This window comes from Phacochoerus africanus, chromosome 6, assembly GCF_016906955.1.
Source record: "Phacochoerus africanus isolate WHEZ1 chromosome 6, ROS_Pafr_v1, whole genome shotgun sequence".
In the NCBI taxonomy this organism is placed as follows: Eukaryota; Metazoa; Chordata; class Mammalia; order Artiodactyla; family Suidae; genus Phacochoerus; species Phacochoerus africanus.
The window spans coordinates 3133666-3154568 of record NC_062549.1 but is presented as its reverse complement, the minus strand read 5'-3'; the positions used below and the strand labels follow the sequence as shown (position 1 = coordinate 3154568).

Genomic DNA, 20903 nt, shown 5'->3' with positions numbered 1-20903 from the left:
TTCTGGTCTGTGTCCCATCTGGGTGCCAGGACCATGGGGCCACCGTGCAGAGTCACCACACAGGGTCCTTGTGAACCATGCACTTTGCATGCAAATATCACCCTCTGAGCATCACGCTCTAGACCATGTCAAAAGGCCAGGGGCCCACACGGAGCATGTGGGGAGGGGGTCCCCAGGAGGAGACAGCATGGAGGGCAAGGAGCCAGGGGCAGGCGCGTGCACACACCAGACACAGGCACACCCACACCCACACACCCCATCCTGAGCCCATGTTGATGGGGCCGGGGGCCAGCATCAAGAGTGCACTCTTGGAGTTCCCGTCGTGGCGCAGTGGTTAGGAATCCGACTAGGAACCATGAGGTTGCGGGTTCGATCCCTGGCCTCACTCAGTGGGTTAAGGATCCAGCGTTGCCATGAGCTGTGGTATAGGTTGCAGATGCGGCTCGGATCCCGCGTTGCTGTGGCTCTGACGTAGGCCAGTGGCTACAGCTCCGATTGGACCCCTAGCCTGGGAGCCTCCATATGCCACAGGAGCTGGGTAAAGAAATAGCAAAAAGACAAAAAAAAAAGAAAGAGTGCACTCTTGCATGTTCCCTGGCGAAAACTAGTGCCTGAACACACTCACCTTGATCTGACAAGAAGTCCAGCATGGTCTGTAACAGGAAGGACAGGTGCCTGACCGAGAGGGCGGGGTTCCCCATTCTCCGGGACGCGTAGACCAACTCGTGAAGGAGACGCATCTGGACGGCGGCCCAGCCTCGGTGCGTGCCTGCGACAGAAGCCACAGGGCATCAGAGCAGAGCCTTGGCATGCACGCTGGCAACAGACAAACACGTGAGCCTTTCCAGAACTGTGTCTGATGGGTAAGACCCGGTGATTTCAAGACAGATGCCTCAACCCTCAAACTCAAAGGGCAACCAACGTATCCCCGTGCTTATCCTGGAACTTGGTGCTTACGGGACACGTGTTCACATGTTCAAACAAACGTTATACTTTCTCTTCTCCAATTTTAGTTATTTATTTATTTGTTTATTTATTTGTCTTTTTAGGGCTGTACCCACAGCATGTGGAGGTTTCCCAGGCTAGGGGTCAAATAGGAGCTGCTGCTGACAGCCTACACCACAGCCACAGCAACGCCAGATCCTTAATCCACTGAGCGAGGCCAGGGATCAAACCCACATCCTCATGGATACCAGTCAAATTCATTTCCGCTGGGCCACAGCGGGAACTCCTCTTCTGCAATTTTAAAAATAACTCATTTTGAAATAATTATGATAAGGTTAGAACAAAATACTGTGTTTTCAATGGCATGTATCTGAGTCACAGCACACTTTCTTTTTTCAAGAAAGATATTGATAATTGAGGGGCCATTGTCAACAACCAAGGACACAAAATTAAAAAGCACAGCATTTCTCTAAAGTACAAGCACAGAAAAGTAGAAAGTTAAATTAGGAAAAAAAAAAAAAAAAGGTGACCTACAAACTTGTGGCTGCTCCTTCCAAAATAACTTAGCGTGTTGGAAATGAGAGGTGGGGGCAATCGGCTGCTCAGACATTGAAAAGTCTCTCCTAAGATCACAGGATGTTAAGAGTTCCCGTCGTGGCTCAGTGGTTAACAAATCTGACTGGGAACCATGAGGTTTTGGGTTTGATCCCTGGCCTCACTCAGTGGGTTAAGGATCCAGCGTTGCCATGAGCTGTGGTGTGGGTCGCAGACGTGGCTCAGATCCTATGTTGCTGTGGCTGTGGTGTAGGCCAGCGGCCGTGGTTCCAATTGAACCCCTAGCCTGGGAACCTCCATGTGCCACAGGTGCGGCCCTAGAAAAAGACCAAAAAAATAAAAGATCATAGGATTTTAGAATATTTCATCCCTTTTGGCAACAATTACTGCTTTTCAATATTTCTGACCTTAAAATCCTTCATGAAGAAGACATGGCAACAGGAATGGAAAACAAACAGCAACCACTCGGTGCTGTGGGTCCAGGGCCCCAGGGCGCTTAGTAGAAAGGTTGGGGGAAAGGATTCCTCCTCTCAGGGCCCTTCCTGCCTCTCCCCCCGCCCGCCCTACCAGCCTGACCAGTCCCTTCAGTGACTCTCCACCGGATCGTACAGTTTGCCCCACAGGTGCTATGTGGCAGGTAAGAGAGGCACCTGTAAGCTCGTGTGTTTGTTTCTCCCATCAGCCCTTAATTTCCTTGGGAGGCAGGATGGTGGCTTATTCACCCATGTGTCCTCAATGCCTAGTAAGATGTCTGGTACATTTTTGGTGCTAAACTGGCTCATGGGTCAAGTTGAAAGCCTCATGAAAGAAAAGGCCCCTGTTTTTCAGACACACCTACTTTGGTAGGTAGGGTAAAATGACATGATTTCTGGGATATGCTATGAAATACTTCAACAAAGAACAAATAAAAGAAAAAGGAAGGTATGAATAAAGCAAATATGGCAAAATCTTGCTAATGACTTAATCTGGATGATGGGCCCACTGTACTATTCCAATTTGTGTGTAGTTAAATTATCTCATAATTTTAAATTACCCATTGAATACCACTTATTAATTATTCACTGACATTCTTAGAGCTGACCCACTCTACTCAGACACAAAAACCCTACCACCCTCGTCAGCTACCTCACAGAAATCTTTGCAGACAACGACAGGAGAGAAGGAGAAGGCCTTGCAGTTCTTCCACGGTGTCAAAAGATCCAAGGCCAAAACGAAACACGAGAGGCTAAAAAGGACGAGGAGGAGTTCCCGTTGTGGCTCAGCAGTAGCAAACCCGACTAGCATCTGTGAGGATCCGGGTTTGATTCCTGGCTTCCCTCAGTGGATTACAGAGCCGGTGTTACTGTGCGATGTGGTGTAGGTCGCAGACACGACTTGGATCTCAATTGCTGCGGCTGTGGTGTAGGCCGGTGGTTACACTCCGATTAGACCCCTAGCCTGGGAACCTCCATGTGCTGAGGTTGTGGCCCTAAACAGACAAAAAGACAAAAAAAAAAAAAAAAAAAAAAAAGACAAAAATAAATAAATAAAAATAAAAAGGACGAAGAGGCTGAAACCAGTGCGGACTAACCTAGCCTGGAATTCCAAACGACGCAACGTAACAACGAATCTCAACGCTACCGGGTCAAGAATGGGACGACCACCACTTGCAGGATTTCTTTAAAGAGTTAAGGATCCAGTTCCTACCGCAAGCAATTACGGTAAGACTGAGCATAAGTTTTCTTAACACCAAACGGTGTGCAAGTCGTAATTTCTATGTGACTCCAATTACTCCTCCTATAAAATCTGAATCTTTTTATTCTAGACAGATGTGCAGCATATGACCCAGGGATGAAATTTTCAACACTCTTACATTCAAAAGTTCCCCAACGTGAGAGTTTATGACACCAATTGCCTTTTAGCAAACCCGTGTACGCTGCCACTCCCTTTCAAAAGAGTTCCTGGGAAAAAATTAATCCCTCGTCCGGGAAAAGGCTGCCTGTGCAAAAGGCAGGATCAAAACGCTTCACTACAGCAACACCAGTGAGATTAAAATGGTAACGAGCGGCCGGTTAAGCCGGCAAACACACACATACACTTTCGTGTTCCCACCTCCTCGACGTCCCTCAACCAGCTGGGGAAAGAAGGAAATACATTTCAGGTCCTGAGACCACAGACAATCTCCCTTTCATCCACAGGCACAGGATTTTAGTAGATTTCCATTTAACGCTCTGAGAAATGGTTAAAGTGGTTCAGAGCGACAGTGGAGATGGGGTTTAAACTAACTCATGTCTGGAGTTCCCGTCGTGGCGCAGTGGTTAACGAATCTGACTAGGAACCATGAGGTTGCAGGTTCGATCCCTGCCCTTGCTCAGTGGGTTAACGATCCGGTGTTGCCGTGAGCTGTGGTGTAGGTTGCAGACGCGGCTCGGATCCAGCGTTGCTGTGGCTCTGGCGTAGGCTGGCAGCTACAGCTCTGATTTGACCTGGGAACCTCCATATGCCGCAGGAGCGGCCCGAGAAATGGCAAAAAGACAAAAAAAAATGTAAAGTAACCCATGTCTTATTAAAAAGACACATACCGCTTTTACTTTATTTGCGCTCTTTTCGTCCCCAACCTCTGCCACAAAATGATGGTGAATGTCCCCCCCCCAAACAGAAGGCTAAGTAAAAGGCACCAACCACACGCAGGGATGCTTATCTGTTTTATTTTTCAAAAGAAACATACTTCGTTCTTATGATTTAAAAATTAAGGTCAAGAAACCAACTCTCAAACACAGTAAATCAACCATAATGGAAAAAATAAAAATATAAAATAAAATAGGAGTTCCCCATCATGGTGTAGTGGTTAACCAATCTGACTAGGAACCATGAGGGTGCAGGTTCGATCCCTGGTCTTGCTCAGTGGGTTAAGGATCCGGTGTTGCCATGACCTGTGGTGTAGGTCGCAGACACGGCTCGGATCCTACATTGTTGTGTCTGTGGAGTAGGCCGGCGGCGACAGCTCTGAATAGACCCCTAGCCTAGGAACCTCCATATGCTGCGGGTGCGGCCCTGGAAAAAGACAGAAAGATTAATTAATTAATTAATTAATTAAAATAAAATAAAATTTGACAGAACACGGTAAATCAACTATAATGGAAAAAATAAAATAAAGAATTAAATTAAATTTAAAAAAAGAAACTCTTCAATAAATGGCAACAAGCACTTGACATGGTAACTGCTCATCAGGTTTGGTCCCACGTCCCACGGGTTTACGGGGACACCTGCCACATGCCAGCATGGGACGCAGTGAGGACAGGGTCTCTGCTCTCCAGGGCACACAGCCTCCCCGGTGGGGGAGACAGACATTTAATCATTGCCCAGTTCGTTTAACGTTCTTACGAGTCAATGCTATTAAGAAATAACAGGAGTCAATGAAAAAGGACGGCATTTAGGCTGCGGGATGACGGGGGCCTCCTGGAGAGATGACATCGCTCAGCCCTGAGGACGACTGGGTGCAGGGGTGAAGGGCCGGAGGAGACCGGCAGTGGACCCGGGTGGTGCATACAGCTGGCCCGGCCCAGGGAGCAGAGGAGGGACGGGCCTGGTACAACTGCAGAAGCCTGGGAGGCAGCTCCGACTGGAGCCAGCCCACGTTACGCTGGACGGATGCAGAGGTCACTGGAAGCAACGGCCATCCTTCCCGAGCCTCCCAGAGGCTCACCAGGTAGGGATCCCGGCACACGTGGCAACTCAGAACGCCCTCATCTCTCTACCAAGCGGCAACGTGCCTGCCCAGAAACACCCCCCTCTCTCCCCCGACACCAACCTACACCAGGGATTTCTCCAGAATGCGGCCCAGAGGCGCGTGGATACCACCCCTGCCCTCCCTTCTCATCTCTTACCCAGCACCGCCCAGCCTTCCAGACGGGAGCCCCGCCACTCTCCAGGGCTTGTCCAGCTCCTGCGCCCTGGAATCCGCCACTGCACCGGTGGGGGGGGCGGGGGCAGCAAACACGCCTTCTCACAGGGCTGGCACTTCCCACGGGGCCGGGCCTTCAGCTCACTCTACTCCAGCTTCATGGGGCCACGGAGGAAGCGATGGCATCAGACCTCACCCGGCCCCCCACGGTCCCTGCTGAGCAGCGTCCTGAGCATCCTCCAGGGACCGCCCTGCCCAGTCCTTACAGCAACCCCCCTCCCCCGGGAAGCAGAACCCGAGCTTCCCCGCCGCTCAGATGAAGAGCAAGGACTTGACCAAGCCTCCCCCAGGGGAGATGGACTCGGAAACGGAAAGCACTCAGGCCACATGAACTGACCCCTGCCCCAATGAGCACGGCACCTGCACAGGCAGCACAGCCAAAGACAAAAGCCCAGGGCTGCGTCCACGAACACCGAGAGGGCGGACGCAGGCGAGGAACCGCCTGGTTGTACCTCACAGGGCAGGCACTGTCCCCGTCCCCACTGGTCCCCTCGCCTCACACACCACGCAGCTCCAGGCAACTACAACAAGGGAAAGCCGGTCGCCGACCCCAGCAGCCAGAGCCAGGAGGACGGGGACGTCCCCTCAGGGTCAGGGGCGAGGCCTCGTCATCAGAATTATCCAAACGTAGGGCGTTCCCATCGTGGCTCAATGGTTAACGTATCCGACTAGGAACCATGAGGTTGCAGGTTCAATCCCTGGCCTCGCTCAGTGGGTTAAGGGTCCAGCGTTGCCGTGAGCTATGGTGTAGGTCGCAGATGCGGCTCGGACCCCCAGCCTGGGAACCTCCATATGCCGTGTGTGGCCCTAGAAAAGACAAAAAAAAATTATTATCCAAAAGTAGAACTGGACTTGTCACCTGGACCACGGGCTCCTCGGGAGGGCACAGGTGCCCATACAAAACACACGCTGGAGAACTCGTTCTTGCCCTGGGACAAAAATTTGGCCGGCGCCTCGGGTCTCTTCCCACCTAGAAGCCTGGGCTGCCGACTCTCAGCGAGACCTGGAGGGGAGGGCTCTGCAGTCCTGCCTAAGACAGAAACCAATATGGGTTTTCTCCTGCTAACCACCTGCTGCCTGAAACTGGACCTCACGCGTGTGTGCACCTGTTGTGAGATGTACTCTTAACACGTACTACTTCCCTGCATTCACACCGCAGGTACAGCTTTATCACCAAGCGCACACCTGTACGTGTACACAGACCCCACTCTGCTCTGGGTCGCCTGACTCCAGCTGACTTGGCTGAAGCGAACACGACAGGTAGAAGGGATGCCTGACGACCCCGGCAGCGAGCACAGATTTAAGACTGCCAGCCCCCAAGCAGAGCTCCGCCACGTCACCACTTTAAGATCAAACGTGCCGGGCAGCTCCGTCGTCTCGGGACCCCGGCACCAGCCACCACAACCCACAACCCACCCGCCGGTAGTCGGACTAAAGTGAGTTTCGGCAACAGTACCTTTGTTGAAGTCTTGCGGATCCAGGGACAGACTGTAGCCAGGAAGCGTCTCCAGGAGGAGCTTGTAGCAGGCCCTCCAGCCCGGCTCCGAGATGCTGGGGGCCACGCACTGCATGGCAGCCACGCGCTTGAAGAAGGCCGACTTGCGGTGGAAGCCGATCAACTCGTAGAGCTCGGAGAGGATGCTGTAGCGCTGGATCCTCTCCTCCTCCGAGAGCTGGCACAGGGCAGGGCAGAGGGCAGCGCAGTGAACCTCACAGGGAAACCGGAAACCCCCCCGAGACCGAGACCTGGCGACACGCGAAGGAAAGGGGAAGCCGAGCCGGCGCCGCCAGGGCCGGGGCCGGGAGAGCATGGACCCGCTGGCGGGGTTCGGGGGGGGAAACTTCATCACGTACAAAACTTGTCAGAACACAAAATACACAGAACCAGCTAACAAGACAGGGACTTGCTCTGAGGACCACCCCTAACTTGGACGTGAGATTTCACGGATCTCAAAGAGTTTTCTCTCACCCGCGACCCAAGGGAAACTGTCCCAGCAACCCTATGAGGTCGTAAGAACAACTTGTGCTTGTTGTTAGGTTGTTGGTTTTCCGCCACGCCCACAGCACACAGCGGTTCCCAGGCCAAGGATCCAACCTGCACCACTGCAGTGCCGCCACCAGGACCTTAAGCCACTGTGCCGCCAGGTGTCATGAGACAGGTTCTTCCACTCTTCCTGCTTGATCATCCACCCAGAGCCCCTCCTCACGCGAGCTCATCAAAAGCGTCATATAAAAATGGTGTGGTTTCTTGAGGCGGGGCTCTCGGTTCCAGAGACCTTGAGTCCCCCGGTTCCCGCCCTTACTTAAGATAAATGTCTCTGTGTCTTACGTTATGTTAACTTTTTTCCTTAAGTTCCACAGCACCCGTTCTTCCGCCCCATCCTGCTGAGCTGGTCTCGGCCACCAGGGAACTCCAATAACTGTTTCTTAAGCACCGACTACCTGCCAGCAAACCCACATACCTTACTGAATCACTGCAATAATCCCAGAAACTCAAACTACCCCAGCTCATAGACAAGGAAATCTGAAGCTGAGAGAAGCGTTACCAGCCTGTGCAAAATCCCACAGCCAAGAAGTGTCACAGACAAGACCTGAGTTTGGGGTGGGGCCCTGCTTACTGCCCAGCACCCAGCTGCCCAGGCCACAGCTACCTCTAGGGAGCAGGGATGGCCAGGGCCTCGCTGCTGCTCAAGGCCACCCCGCCTGAGGGAGCGGTCTCCCTCTCTCACCCCGACGGCCGATGTGTCTCCCAGATATTTCTGTGCATACAGAGGCACAGTACATAAAAGTAGCGTCTGGGAGCCCTCCAGCCACCCTGCTCCCCCAGGCCCATGGCACGTGCCCTCACCAGGCCTCACAGCCCTCACCTGGGAGCCTCGTCCCCATGGTGTCCCTAACAGCCGCCTCTCCTTCCTTGATTCACCCACATGCGACTGCCAGACAAATACTCCAGAAGCACAGGACAGAGCCCGGCACCCATCACAGAAAGACCCAGAAACCCCTCCTAATGCCTTCTGCATGCCAGGCCCTCTTGAGTGACCCCAACCCGCCTTTGTGACTCTAGGTCCCACCGCCTGCCAGGGGCCTGGCCAGTGGAACGACTTGACTTCATCTGTTTTCTCATCTGTCGCGTGCACTGAATACTCCTCTGTGCTCTCCACGAATGGGGCTGGGGATTCAGCAGGAACACAACCGGCAATACACTTGCCCACGGGGACAGTGACAAAACATCAGTGAACAAGGAAATGAAATAACTGCTCCAAGTGGGACAAAACACACCATGATGACAGACCCTCCCCTAGACACAGAATGAAAAGGAACCAACCAGACAAGATGCTCTGGGCAGAGCTGAAAAACCCAGGCGGTGGGCGCCCTGCACCCTCCCACTGCCTCTGTGCGGAGGGCCCCACACCTGCAGGTCTGACTCCTCGTTCAGAGGCCCCTTCCGATGCCACCTCTCCAAAGAGCTTGTCTTAGGGATGTACACATATACATACGTAGGACTTTGCTGTACGGCAGAAATTGGCACAACGTTGTAAATCAACTATGCTTTGAAATTGTTAAAAAAAAAAAAAAAAAAGGGCAAGCAGCCTCTCGATGACCTTTGGCTGCCACGTCTCCCCTAAATCCTCATAACCATCCGGGACCCCATTCTGTCATTCCTGTCTTGTCCTGTACGATTCATGTGCAGGTTTAATCTCCCCCCTCCCCACCCACAGGACCACCTGCCCTGTCCCAAAGCGGCAGCATTATTTCACACTCCTGACAGTCCTTAAAGAGGAATGAAAACCACACCAGCACCCGCGGTGAGCAGGGCGTCCAAAGAGCAAAGTCAAAGCCGGACTCCCTCGACCCAGCTTAAAATCCAGGCCCTTCATCCTCAGGACGGGCTGCCTGCATTTCCCATCCCCGCCTCTGTGAGTGAGCATGACTCCGTGTGTGTCCTGGTTTGCACAGATCTGGCTCTTTCTCAGGGTTCACCTCACCATTCTGCAGAGTCCCGACCCCTCCCGGTCCACCTTCCGTAAAATCGACCCTCTCCAGTGACGACTCATGGAGCCTGCAGCTGAAAGCCAACCAAAGAAGGCCACACAGCTGAAAGGCCCCCCTCCACTGACTCTTACCCCCCTCTCCCGCCTAAGGCCTCCCTCCACCAAGCTCACATAACCGCAGAACAGAGGAGACAACTCCACAGTCAGCTCCAAGTTCCTGGCAGAGCGCGATAACCACAGATACGCTTATGGCTTCTCCTTGAAACATCCTCGTCGTTATTTAAGTAAGACCTTGGGAGACAAGTGAGGTCGGTCCAACGCCTCGGTCCAGAAGCTTCTGTGGGCCTTTTCTGTATTCATTGTTCATTGATCCTCTCAAAACACAACTTCTCACTGGAGGAGGATTTGTACTTTTCTGCCAGGCGTCTGTGGTCACCAGAACAACTTTAAACTAAATCCTCCGTCTGGGTTTCACGGTTTTTTCCCTCCCAACAAGATCTGAGTTTCCTTATTTTCTTGCCTTGAAGGATGGGGTTCTTTCTCCAGTTCACCCTTTTAGTAAATGAGGCTCCTGGTGGTGTGGGGGGGGGTCTTGCCCTCCCCTGAGGGTCTGCCAACCTTCTCACCTGCCTTCCAGAATTCCTGCCTACTGCCTATTTTGGCTCCTGAGAATTTTCCCTCACTTTCTGCCAATTAGCTATGCCACTTGAAAGACGGGGAAGAAAAGGTTTCTCTCTTAATCAGAACTTTGAAGGAACTTGTACAAAGAAGGGTTTATGAGTTTCAAGACCCTTATACTGGCTAAATAGAAAATACACTAGATAACTTTCTAAACTTATGTTATTTGTTTTTCTTTTCTTTTTTAAGCTAATAGACCTTTTAAATTAAAAATAAAAATTAAGGGAGTTCCCGTCGTGGCGCAGTAGTTAACGAATCCGACTAGGAACCATGAGGTTGCGGGTTCGGTCCCTGCCCTTGCTCAGTGGGTTAACGATCCGGCGTTGCCATGAGCTGTGGTGTAGGTTGCAGACGCGGCTCGGATCCCGCGCTGCTGTGGCTCTGGCGTAGGCCGGCGACTACAGCTCCGATTGGCCCCCTAGCCTGGGAACCTCCATATGCCTCGGGAGCGGCCCAAGAAATAGCAACAACAACAACAACAACAAAGACAAAAGACAAAAAAAAAAAAAGTCCAAAGTCCCAGGGCTGAGTGACAAAGCTGGGCTTGAAAACACACTTGAAAACTGAAACCCTGGTCGGAGCCACCACATCACCTCCTACCGAGCCTTCTAAGTGTGACCTGCTAAAGCACGCTGCTCCCTATTTAAAATCCTGCAGTGACTCTGCACTGTCCCCAGGATGAAGCACAGGAGACTGAACGCAGAGCGGACCCGCATTCTCTGGGCAGCCCCGTCTCCCCACCACCAAGCCGACACTTGCTGCGTCCTGGACCACGACACGAAACATAAAAGAGATTGCATCTCAATCAAACACGGCCAGACCCAGCACCCCTCCCACACTGACGATCAGAAAAAAGCCTTCTTAGGATGAGCCCAAATCCTACTCCTTATGACTTCCACTCAATGACAACGAACTTCCCCAAAGAGAACTAATCTCAGTTTCCTTGTCTGTAAAGAGGGAATCACAGAGATTCTGAGAGGTTTCCAGGGAACTAATATACACGGAAGCCTGGGAAACAATTCCCAACATACAGTAAGCACTTATTATTAAGTACATATCCCATGCAAGGAACCATAGGTCAGCAGACTACTGGCAGAGTATTTAATAAACCCATCTGAGCAGGTGACCAGGGCACAGCCCAGCAACGCTGTCATGGGGACACTCGCTTGATCTCCCACGTGTTTTCTGATCACTGAGCTACACTTACTTAATAAGGAAGGGGTTATTTAGTTAAAACTCTCTAAACATAAATCTCTTCCAAGATTAATACGAATCGGGTTTCAATGTCTCACTGGATATTGATCTTGAAAACGATAGCCTTAGCTACCCACAGCAAAAGGGCATCTCCTTAAACATCTGACTAAATACACCCAAAGAACTGTTGAAAAGAAGTCCAGCAGCAGCCACTGCGAATAAGCTCTCAGTATCACCAGCACTGTGCTTCACACAAGGCTCTGATTTCTCACTTTCATCTTCGTGCTCAGGAGGCTTAACCTGGGTCTCGGTTCTCATTTATAACACAGGGGTGGGAGCAGTTGTGGCGAGATTTATTTAACAAATGTAAATCTGTACTTGCTCTTGCATAAACCCTAGGAATACACAGACAAATGCTACCTGGTCCCACCCTCAAGAAGCTCAGTCTTTCCATTTATAATAGCATTAAAAACAAAATGAGAGAGAAATTTAACAAACATGTACAAGACCTGTACACTGAAAACTAAAAAGTATCACTGACAGAAATTTTAAAAGATCTGCACCTACAGAAGACATCCCATGTTCATGGAATGGAAGCCAATAATGTTAAGAAGTCAAAACTCCCCAACATGATCCCCAGATTCAACACAATCCCCATCAAAATTCCAGCTGCCTTCTTTGGAGAAATGGTCAAGCTAATCCCAAAATTCATATGAAAATGCAAGAGACCCAGCATAGCCAAAACAACCTTAAAAAGGAAGAGCAAAGTTGGAAGACTCACATTTCCTGACTTTAAAAGGTACTAAAAAGCTACAATAATCAAGTGAGTGTGGCACTGACACAGTTGGATATATAAACTGGTGGGACGAGACTTAAACTCCAGGGCAGGGAAATACTTATATTTATAATCAATCATCCCCAGGGTGCCAGGATCACTCAGTGGGGAAAGAATAGTCTGTTGAACAAATGATCTGGGACGACCGGCCATCCACAGGCAAGAGAGCCATCTAGACCCCACTGCATGCAGTCCACAAACGCTAACTCAAAATGGATTGTAAACATAAACACTAAACCTATAAAATTCCTGAAAGAAGACAAAGTACATCTTTGTGGCGTAGGCTTAGGCTATGGTTTCCTAGACACCAGGAGAAAAATGGAAAAACGGGGCTTCATTAAAATTTAAAATTTTTGTGCTCCAAAGACCACCACCTAGAGAGTGAAATGACAATCCACAATAGGAGAAAATGTGGGCAAAGCGTGTATCTGACAAGAGACTGGTATCCAAGATATATAACAAATGCTTACAACTGAACCACAGAAAATAGACCCAGGGGTTCCCTTCGTGGCTCAGCAGTCAACGAACCCAACTAGGATCCATGAGGATGGAGGTTTGATCCCTGGCCTTGATCAGTAGGTTAAGGATCCAACATTGCCAGGAGCTATGGTATAAGTCGAAGACATGGCTCAGATCCCGCGTTGCTGTGGCTGCAGCTCCAATTCAACCGCTAGCCTGGGAACCTCCATATGCCACAAATGCAGCCCTAAAAAGACAGACAGACAGACAGACAGACAGACAGCAAGACAGACAGACAGACAGAAAACAGTTAGATGGTTCCTCAAAAGATTCGGCCCTGAGTTACCCGATGACTCAGCAATTCCACTCCAAGGTATTCAGGCATCTCTCAGGATCCACAGCAGGTTGGTTTCAGGACCCCCACTGTGGACTCCAAAATCCAAGGACGTTCAAGCCCCTTTAGAGTCAGCCCTCTGTATCCACGGATGTGGAAACCACAGACCTGGAGGACCAGCTGAATACCCCACAGAACGAAAACATATGTTCTCACAAATACCTGCATGTTGACAGTCATAGCAGCATTACTCATAACAGCCAGGAGGTGGAAGCGATACCCACCAATGGATGAATGGACAGACCAGATGTGGTCTGTCCACACAGTGGCACATCATCCAGCCAAAGAACAAAATACCGATTCAGGCTACAGCATGGATGAACCCGAAAGCATCATGCTACGTGAAGCATCCTGACACAGGAGGACAAATGCTGTCCTTTTTGGCAAAGAGCATGTAAGTGTCATTTTACTACTCTCGTAATCTTTCCAGAGGTTTGAAATCATTCAAAATAAAAAATATTGATTTCACTCAAAATAAAAAATACTGAAATCAGGGAATTCCTGTCATGGCTCAGTGGTTAACGAACCCGACTAGTATCCATGAGGACACAGGTTCGATCCCTGGCCTCGCTCAGTGGACTAAGGATCCAGTGTTGCCCTGAGCTGTGGTGTAGGTTGCTACAGAGCCTGGATCCCGCGTTGCTGTGGCTGTGGTGTAGGCCAGTGGCTATAGCTCCGATTCGACCCCTGGCCTGAGAACCTCCGTATGCCGTGGGTGCGGCCCTAAAAAGACAAAAGACAAAAAAATAAAAATTGAAATCATTCGAAATAAAAAATAATTCCTTACAGGAGGGCTGTAAGGATTAAACGCAGCAATGCACGTAAAGTTCTCAGAGCAACGCCTTGCACAAATGCCCTGCGAAAGGTCACTGCTGCCACAGCCACTCAGAGGAGTGGGGCTGGCACTGGTGAGAGCCGCTGCCACTCCCTCACCCGACAAACATGAATCCCAGGACAGGCACTGTGCCTGGCACAGTGACCACAACAGTGAGATGCAGTCCCTGCGCTGGGCTCCGCTCCATCACCAAACCCCTGTACAAACTACTGGGTACCGAATACATAAGCTACAAGGATATACTGTACAGCCCAGGGAATACAGCCAATATTTTATAAGAACTATACATGGAATATAACTTTTAAAAATTGTGGGACTTCCCACTTTGGCACAGCAGATTAAGAACCTTGCGTTGGCTCTGCAGTGGCACAGGTTTAATCCCCAGCAGTGGGTAAAGGATCCAGCATTACCATATCTGCGGCATAGGTTGTAGCTGCAACTTGGATTCGGTCCCTGGTCTGGGAACTTCCATATGCCTCAGGGGCAGCCAGGAAAAAAAAATTTGTGAATTGCTATGTTTTACACCTGAAATTGATGTAATATTGTAAACCAACTAAACTTCAATAAAAAGCTAATTTAAAAAATAATATTTAGGAGTTCCCGTCATGGCGCAGTGGTTAACGAATCCGACTAGGAACCATGAGGTTGCAGGTTCGGTCCCTGCCCTTGCTCAGTGGGTTAATGATCCAGCGTTGCCGTGAGCTGTGGTGTAGGTTGCAGACGCGGCTCGGATCCCACATTGCTGTGGCTCTGGCGTAGGGCGGTGATTACGGCTCCGATTCGACCCCTGGCCTGGGAACCTCCATATGCTGCGGGAGTGGCCCAAGAAATAGCAAAAAGACAAAAAATAATAATAATAATGATAATAATAATATTTAGGAGAGTTCCCATGGTGGCTCGGCAGGTTAAGAACCCAACTAGTGTGCATGAGGACTCAGGCTTGATCCCTGGCCTCGCTCACTGGGTTAAGGATCCGGCATTGCTGTGGGCTGTGGTGTAGGTCACAGAGGCAGCTCGGATCGGGCACTGCTGTGGCTGTGGCATAGCCTGGCAGCTGCAGCTCAGATTCCTAGCCTGGGAACTTCCATACACTGCAAGCGCAGCCCTAAAAATAAATAAATAAAATTGGGGGGAGTCTCACTGTGGCACAGTGGGTTAATGATCCAGCTTATCTCTGCAGCGCTGCTGGTTGGATCCCTGACCTGGCACAATGGGTTAAGGATCCTGTATTGCCACAGCTGTGGCATAAATTGCAGACGTGGCTCAGATTAGATCCCTGGCCCAGGAACCCCCATATGCCACAGCTGTAGCTGAAAAAGGGGGAAAACTTTTTTTTTTAATAATTTTTAAATGTATCACTTAACAGTTCCATTTTTAAACAACTACTAGGTAAACAGCTTACTAAAAGCAGTAAGTGTCTGTGACATGGTCCGTTTATACATTTATTCAATTTCGGCCTCATTCGGAAAGAGGATCTAAATCAATTTTCTAAACACAATTTAGCAGCAATAACAAGAAGACAAAAATAAGCGTGAGGAAAAATGGGGGTTTAATACTGAAATAAAACCAGGGGCAGGTGACGTCACAAACACACAGATTCAGCTCTAAGGTTCCCGGCAGCTGAAGCAAAGCGAAAACGACGAGGAGCTGCAGGCCCATCGTGCACCTGGGAAACATCTGCACCAGCTGCTGCCAGGCCCCGGGGGAGTCGAGAGGCCTCCTCCCCGAGGCCACGCCCAGCCCGAGGCAGGTGCAACAAGTGCCCGTCACTGTGTATGTAGGTGGCTCTGGGTCCGGGCGCTGCCTTTCCACGGCCTCTCCCCTTCCATCCCTGCTGGGCTGCAAACCCGGGCCCCACGCTCCAGCTTGAGGACGTGGCAGCCCCGCAGCCTGGCCCAGCGGGCAGCAGCCAGCAGGGTCCCCAGGGCCGCCCATTTCTGCTGCGATGACTTCCCAGCAAAACAGAGATGTCTTCCTGCCCTGTCCCCACAAGATACGAGGACCTGGGGCCACATTTCTGACTCCTGTTGTACCGGAGATGTTTCAGGTCCCTCTCTTTGTCCTTCCCCAATAAAGAACTTGACTTCCCCATCCAACCGCTCCTTTCTGCGGGAGAACTCTGCGTTCCCCACGCACCATCCCGAAACCAGGGGGCCTGCCACCCAGGACTGAGATGCTCCAGCCTCACCTGGGCTGCATCCCTCCACTGTGCCCCTTCTCTCGCAAAAAGCCTGTCCTGACTCTCCCATGCCGCTGATTCTGAGCGTAAACTGACAAAGTTCCCAGGTTTACAATTATTACGCGCATATCCCGCAGGCTTTTGCTAGGTTTCCTTGGCAACAGCTTCATTAAGGAACTGCATCAAGAAGTTTAAAGAGGCTATTCTTACAACTGAGCAGAGTAGCCTGCATAAAATGTAAGTGGCTTTGAAAACAAAATGAACCAGGGACAAAGAGGTCGCAGGTTCTAGTCAACAGCGTCGGGAGGCAAAATGTTCTCCAGTGGCTCAGGGTGACCCCTGAACGTGGGATCTGCTGGAGGCAGCGTTGGGGCGCCGGCTTCCACAGCTGGTAAACGACTGGGCTTTCTTCTAGTTTTCCAAACAATTCCTTCCTATCTCTCCCTTTTCCTGTCCCTTGCCCTTTCCCACTAAGGAAGAAAATCCATTTTGGTCATCCAGGTTGCTTGCTTACCCGAGGCTACACGACAGTTCACAGAACTCGGCTTCAGAGCCACAACCATCTAGGTCTAAACACCAGTGGTGGCATTTACAGGGCAATCCCAGGCACGCAGCAAAGCCCCCTGGCCTCAACTTCTGCATCTCTAAAACTGGGCGCAATAAAACCACCAGAGTTAATTATGGCCAAGAGCCGTTTACCCTGGGTAAGTGCCCGCAACCAGCAGGCTGCTTAATTAGTAAGAATTATCAAGAATTAGTTCGTTCTGCCTTATTGATAACAGAGACGCTGTGTCTTTTTGTCTTGTCTGGTAACAGAGCTTGTTTTGCTGGGATTAACGTCACCAGAGCAGCCCCGACTGGAAAAGCCCCAGCTCCGCAGGGCAAGGCAGCAACATGCCTTTATGAGCTGATCGCAGCTTGTGGCCATTTGTTTCTGCGTTTACCTCTTTAGCACCTGCCTTCCCCTCCGGACTTTCTGCTCCAGCAGCACAAGACCACGTCTGTCTTGCAGCCTGCTGAAGATTCTCGGCTGTAAGACCGGGGGCTGAGTGCCCAACCCCGGTACAGACGTGGAGGAGGAAAAACCCTAACAAGCATGCTTTACCGAGGCCCTTGCGCCCCAAATCTCGGTGTGACAAATTACACCGTCTTGTTAGCCTGAGGCTCCGCTTCTGTCAATAGGAATAAACGCACTTAGCACAGAGTTACAAGGATTAAAGGAAACAACCAAATTCACAGCCTGGCAAAGTGTCTGCCAGCGGCTCCTCAACAAACACGAGGTGCCCTTGCTGCTCAGACGCCACCAGTGGAGCAGACACACACAAAGAACACTGAGTACCAAGCAGCATGAGACGCGCTATACATAAGTGATGTCACACCACTTACCACAAGCCCAGGACAAGGTGACTGCTGTCATTCCCCCTTCACAGAGCCACAGGCAGGCTTAGCGAGGTTACATTCTAGGCTAAGGTCACATGGTGAGGAAGCGGCGATTTAAACCTGGATCTGGGAGTTCCCAGTGTGGCTCAGCGGGTTAAGAACCCGACGTTGTCTCTGTGAGGATGTGGGTGTGATCCCTGGCCTTGCTCAGTGGGTTAAGGATCCGGTGTGGCCGTGGCTGTGGTGTAGGCCGGCCGCTGCAGCTCCGATTCAACCCCTCGCCTGGGAACTTCCATAAGCCACGAGTAAAAAAGAAAAAAACACAAAAGCAAATCTGCAGTGCCGCCTCTCACTTCTATCTGACCACTTGCCTGTGAAACCTACGTGTCTGATACACAGATTTGCAGCCAGCCAGCTCTTAAAGGCAACATACACGCTGTTTGCGGTGCCCGATAACTACCATAAACTGTTGTCGTCAACAACTAAAGACAGGACAGGTGGATCCACGTTTCTGCTCATGAAGAGGAGGAATTCTACCTTGAATTCACCTGTAACACGCGGAAACCCTGCCCCATACCACTGAATCGGGCTTTACGCCTGCACAGGGCTCTTCTTCGAGCAGAAGATACCTGCAATGATGCCATCGTGGTTCCTTTCAAAGGTTCAGGATCGGCCACAATCAGTCTCTGCACAGATACAATTCATCACTTGGTCGAGAACCACAAGCCTGAGCTACTTCAGAAAAATGACAGCTCTCTCTTTGTTACTGTCATTATAAAATCCCCCCAGAACTCATTATTTTGCTGTCTGCTCACCGGGCAACCAAACGTGGAGATGACTCGACTCCAGAAAAGCATGTGTTGGGGAGAACTCCGAAGGCTGGCCCGCCCGCAGGTGGGCAGCTCACCCGCGTGTCTCGGCTGCCCCCCGCTGTTCCACGAAGACCAGGCGGGCAGAGAAGGCCTGTTGCAACAGCTGCCAAGTCCACACGCGACAGAAAAGCATTTTACTTTATAAAACATGCTATGTGTAGACCCACCTGTGAAAACGGCTTTGCCCAAGTGTTTCAACATTAACTTGCAAAGGCAACTCTGTCTGTAGGCAAGTGGGTCTTAAGACACCAAGTCCTCCAAGGTCCTCCCCAGACCCAGCCCTCAGCCAAACCGACTGCCGTGCTGCAGCGGAGGCGCCGACTGGACGTTTTAAAAGCAACCCTCCTCCTCTCGGGCACAGTGGACGTCCCTCCACACCCGCCGACCGAGGACAAGGGCTGCGGCGGGGTAGCTGCAGGGTGACAGTAAGACAGGACTGGACACAGCATCTGAGCCAGACTAATCCTTCTCATCACCACGAGCTTGTTGTGCCATCATTTTCCAGGTGAAAACGCTCAGAGAAGAGGAGGGATTCTGCTCAAGGTCACAGAGCTAACACACGGCAGAGCGGGGTCTGCAGGGACGCCGGCGACTGCTCCTCGCCCAGACGACGCCCCGCCCCCGCCCGGGCCCCCACAGGCCTCTCTTGTGCCCAGCCCGCCTACAACGGGGGTCTGACGGCAGCCTGCCTTTGAAGCATCTTCTCCCTCTGCCGTCCTGCAGGACAAGGCCGTGCAGGTCGCCAAAACACCGCCAGCTCTCCAAGTTCCATGCTCGAGCCAGGTCCCACCTGCACACCTGGCCCCTGCTCAGAGGCTCTCCTGCCCCAGCAGGTGGGTCGGTTCAGCAAAACCCGCTGGGGGCCTCCTTTCATGTGGTTTCCAGGGCCGCATCCCGGGCCATCCCGCCAGGACTGTGCCCGCCTCAGAGCCAGGGAGTCCGGCCCTGGTCAGCCCTGCAGACCCCGCCCGCCTCACAGCCCACACCCAGCAGGTCACCCGGACCCAGCAGGTCACCTGGAAAGCGCGGTGAGCGACCAGTCCCATCCCGATGGCTGTCGTCGGGCAGCACCGCCAGCAGCTGTTTCTACCCGCGGGTCAGTTTCCCACAAAACCGACGCTTCCGCTGTCAAGTGGGGGGTGCTCCCTTTTTCTGCCCATTTTATCAGAAACGTCAAGAGAATCCGGAAGCCCTTTCTCCTCTCGTTTCTGAGGACCCACCCGCCCCATGACGCTGACGCTGACGCTGCTTCGCGTCTCCGCGGCCTTGTTTCCCTGGCGCTCAATGGCTCAAAACGTGGTGGGTGTCTTTGCCTTTCTGGCTTGTTTGTACTCGGCTTATCCGCTCTTCCATTTCTGTCTCTCCCTCAGGGTTAGGCTGGCAGCTGCCACTCTCACCCCCAATGTCCAGTCTAGGAAGTTAGCTGTGATGAGCGGCCTGGGGGCCAGGAACCACACTTCACAGGAGAGGGAACCACGGCACAGAGAGGCGAAGCCAGCTTCAGACCCCGGCAGTGTGTACCCTGTGCGTCTGTGCTTAACTCTTGGGCCAAAATATTTACCTTTGCATAGGTGGCGGTTATAAACGTGAGGGATGGGAAGGTCACACATCAACTCTAAGACGTTCACTGATTCTGATAGGGACAGAGTAGGCACAGGTGGGCGTGCAAGTCCCAGCCGGGGATCACAGACAAAGAGGGATACCTGGGGGGGGACGCTGGGCGCCCACTGTCAGCTCAAGAAAGCCATCAGAACAAGGCAGGCTTGCCTGACCAGCAGGTGCGAGAACTGCCTCAGGTCACTGGGTGGGAGATGGGATGGGGCCCGCATTCAGATTCAGACCAGGGGCAAGAGCTTGCAGACCCCCCTTCAGGGGATCTGAAGACACACCTTACCAGATACTAAGGAGGAGCTAGAACTCCCAGAAAGGAAGAGGCGGGCCTTTCCCACCCCCACGCCCCTCGGAGGATAAAACTGCACCCACCTGATGGTGCCTCCTCGCCTGCCCGCCTGCAGCTCACGAGCGTCCTATCCTAATAAATCTGTTTCTCGCCTTTCACTTTGCCTCTCACTGAATTCCTTCTGCGCTGAGGCATAAGGAACCTGAGCCTTGCTGAGCCCAGACCCGGGGTGACGAACTCGAATTTAAAACCGTGGGTTCAAGTCCCACTCTGGGTTTTGGCTGGGTTCAGGCCGTTAGTGCTGTCAGTTTCACTTCCATTACTTTGTGTCTGCTGATGTTATTTCTATTTTAAAAATTAACTCTCTGCAGTCAATATGGCAAAACATTAATGCATTAAATCTGGATGATAGAGGCATGCAATGTCTTATTACTCATACTTTTATATGTTCAAAAGACAAAATGATTTTTTTTAAGGGCCACACCTGCAGCATATGGAGGTTCCCAGGCTAGGGGCCGAATCGGAGCTACATCTGCTGGCCTACGCCACAGCCACAGCAACCCGGGATCCTTAACCCACTGAGTGAGGCCAGGGATCGAACCTACATCCTAATGGATCCTAGTCAGGTTTGTTACCACTGAGCCACGACGGCAAGTCTCGAGATAAAAAATGACTCTAAAGTATCTCTCCACTCCCTTCCTCTCGCTACCGTCTCTCTCACCTGAGCCCCTAGTCCCACACA

At 51.5% G+C, this 20903-nt stretch overlaps 1 protein-coding gene across 1 annotated transcript in view; it reads right to left on the bottom strand.

The window, feature by feature from the left end:
• Window positions 1-20903, bottom strand: part of TRAPPC9 (trafficking protein particle complex subunit 9) — a 468592-nt gene that overhangs the window by 394001 nt on the left and 53688 nt on the right. The window contains 2 exon segments of the mRNA XM_047783197.1: window positions 626-769; window positions 6900-7116. Coding sequence (XP_047639153.1) covers window positions 626-769; window positions 6900-7116 — 361 coding nt within the window.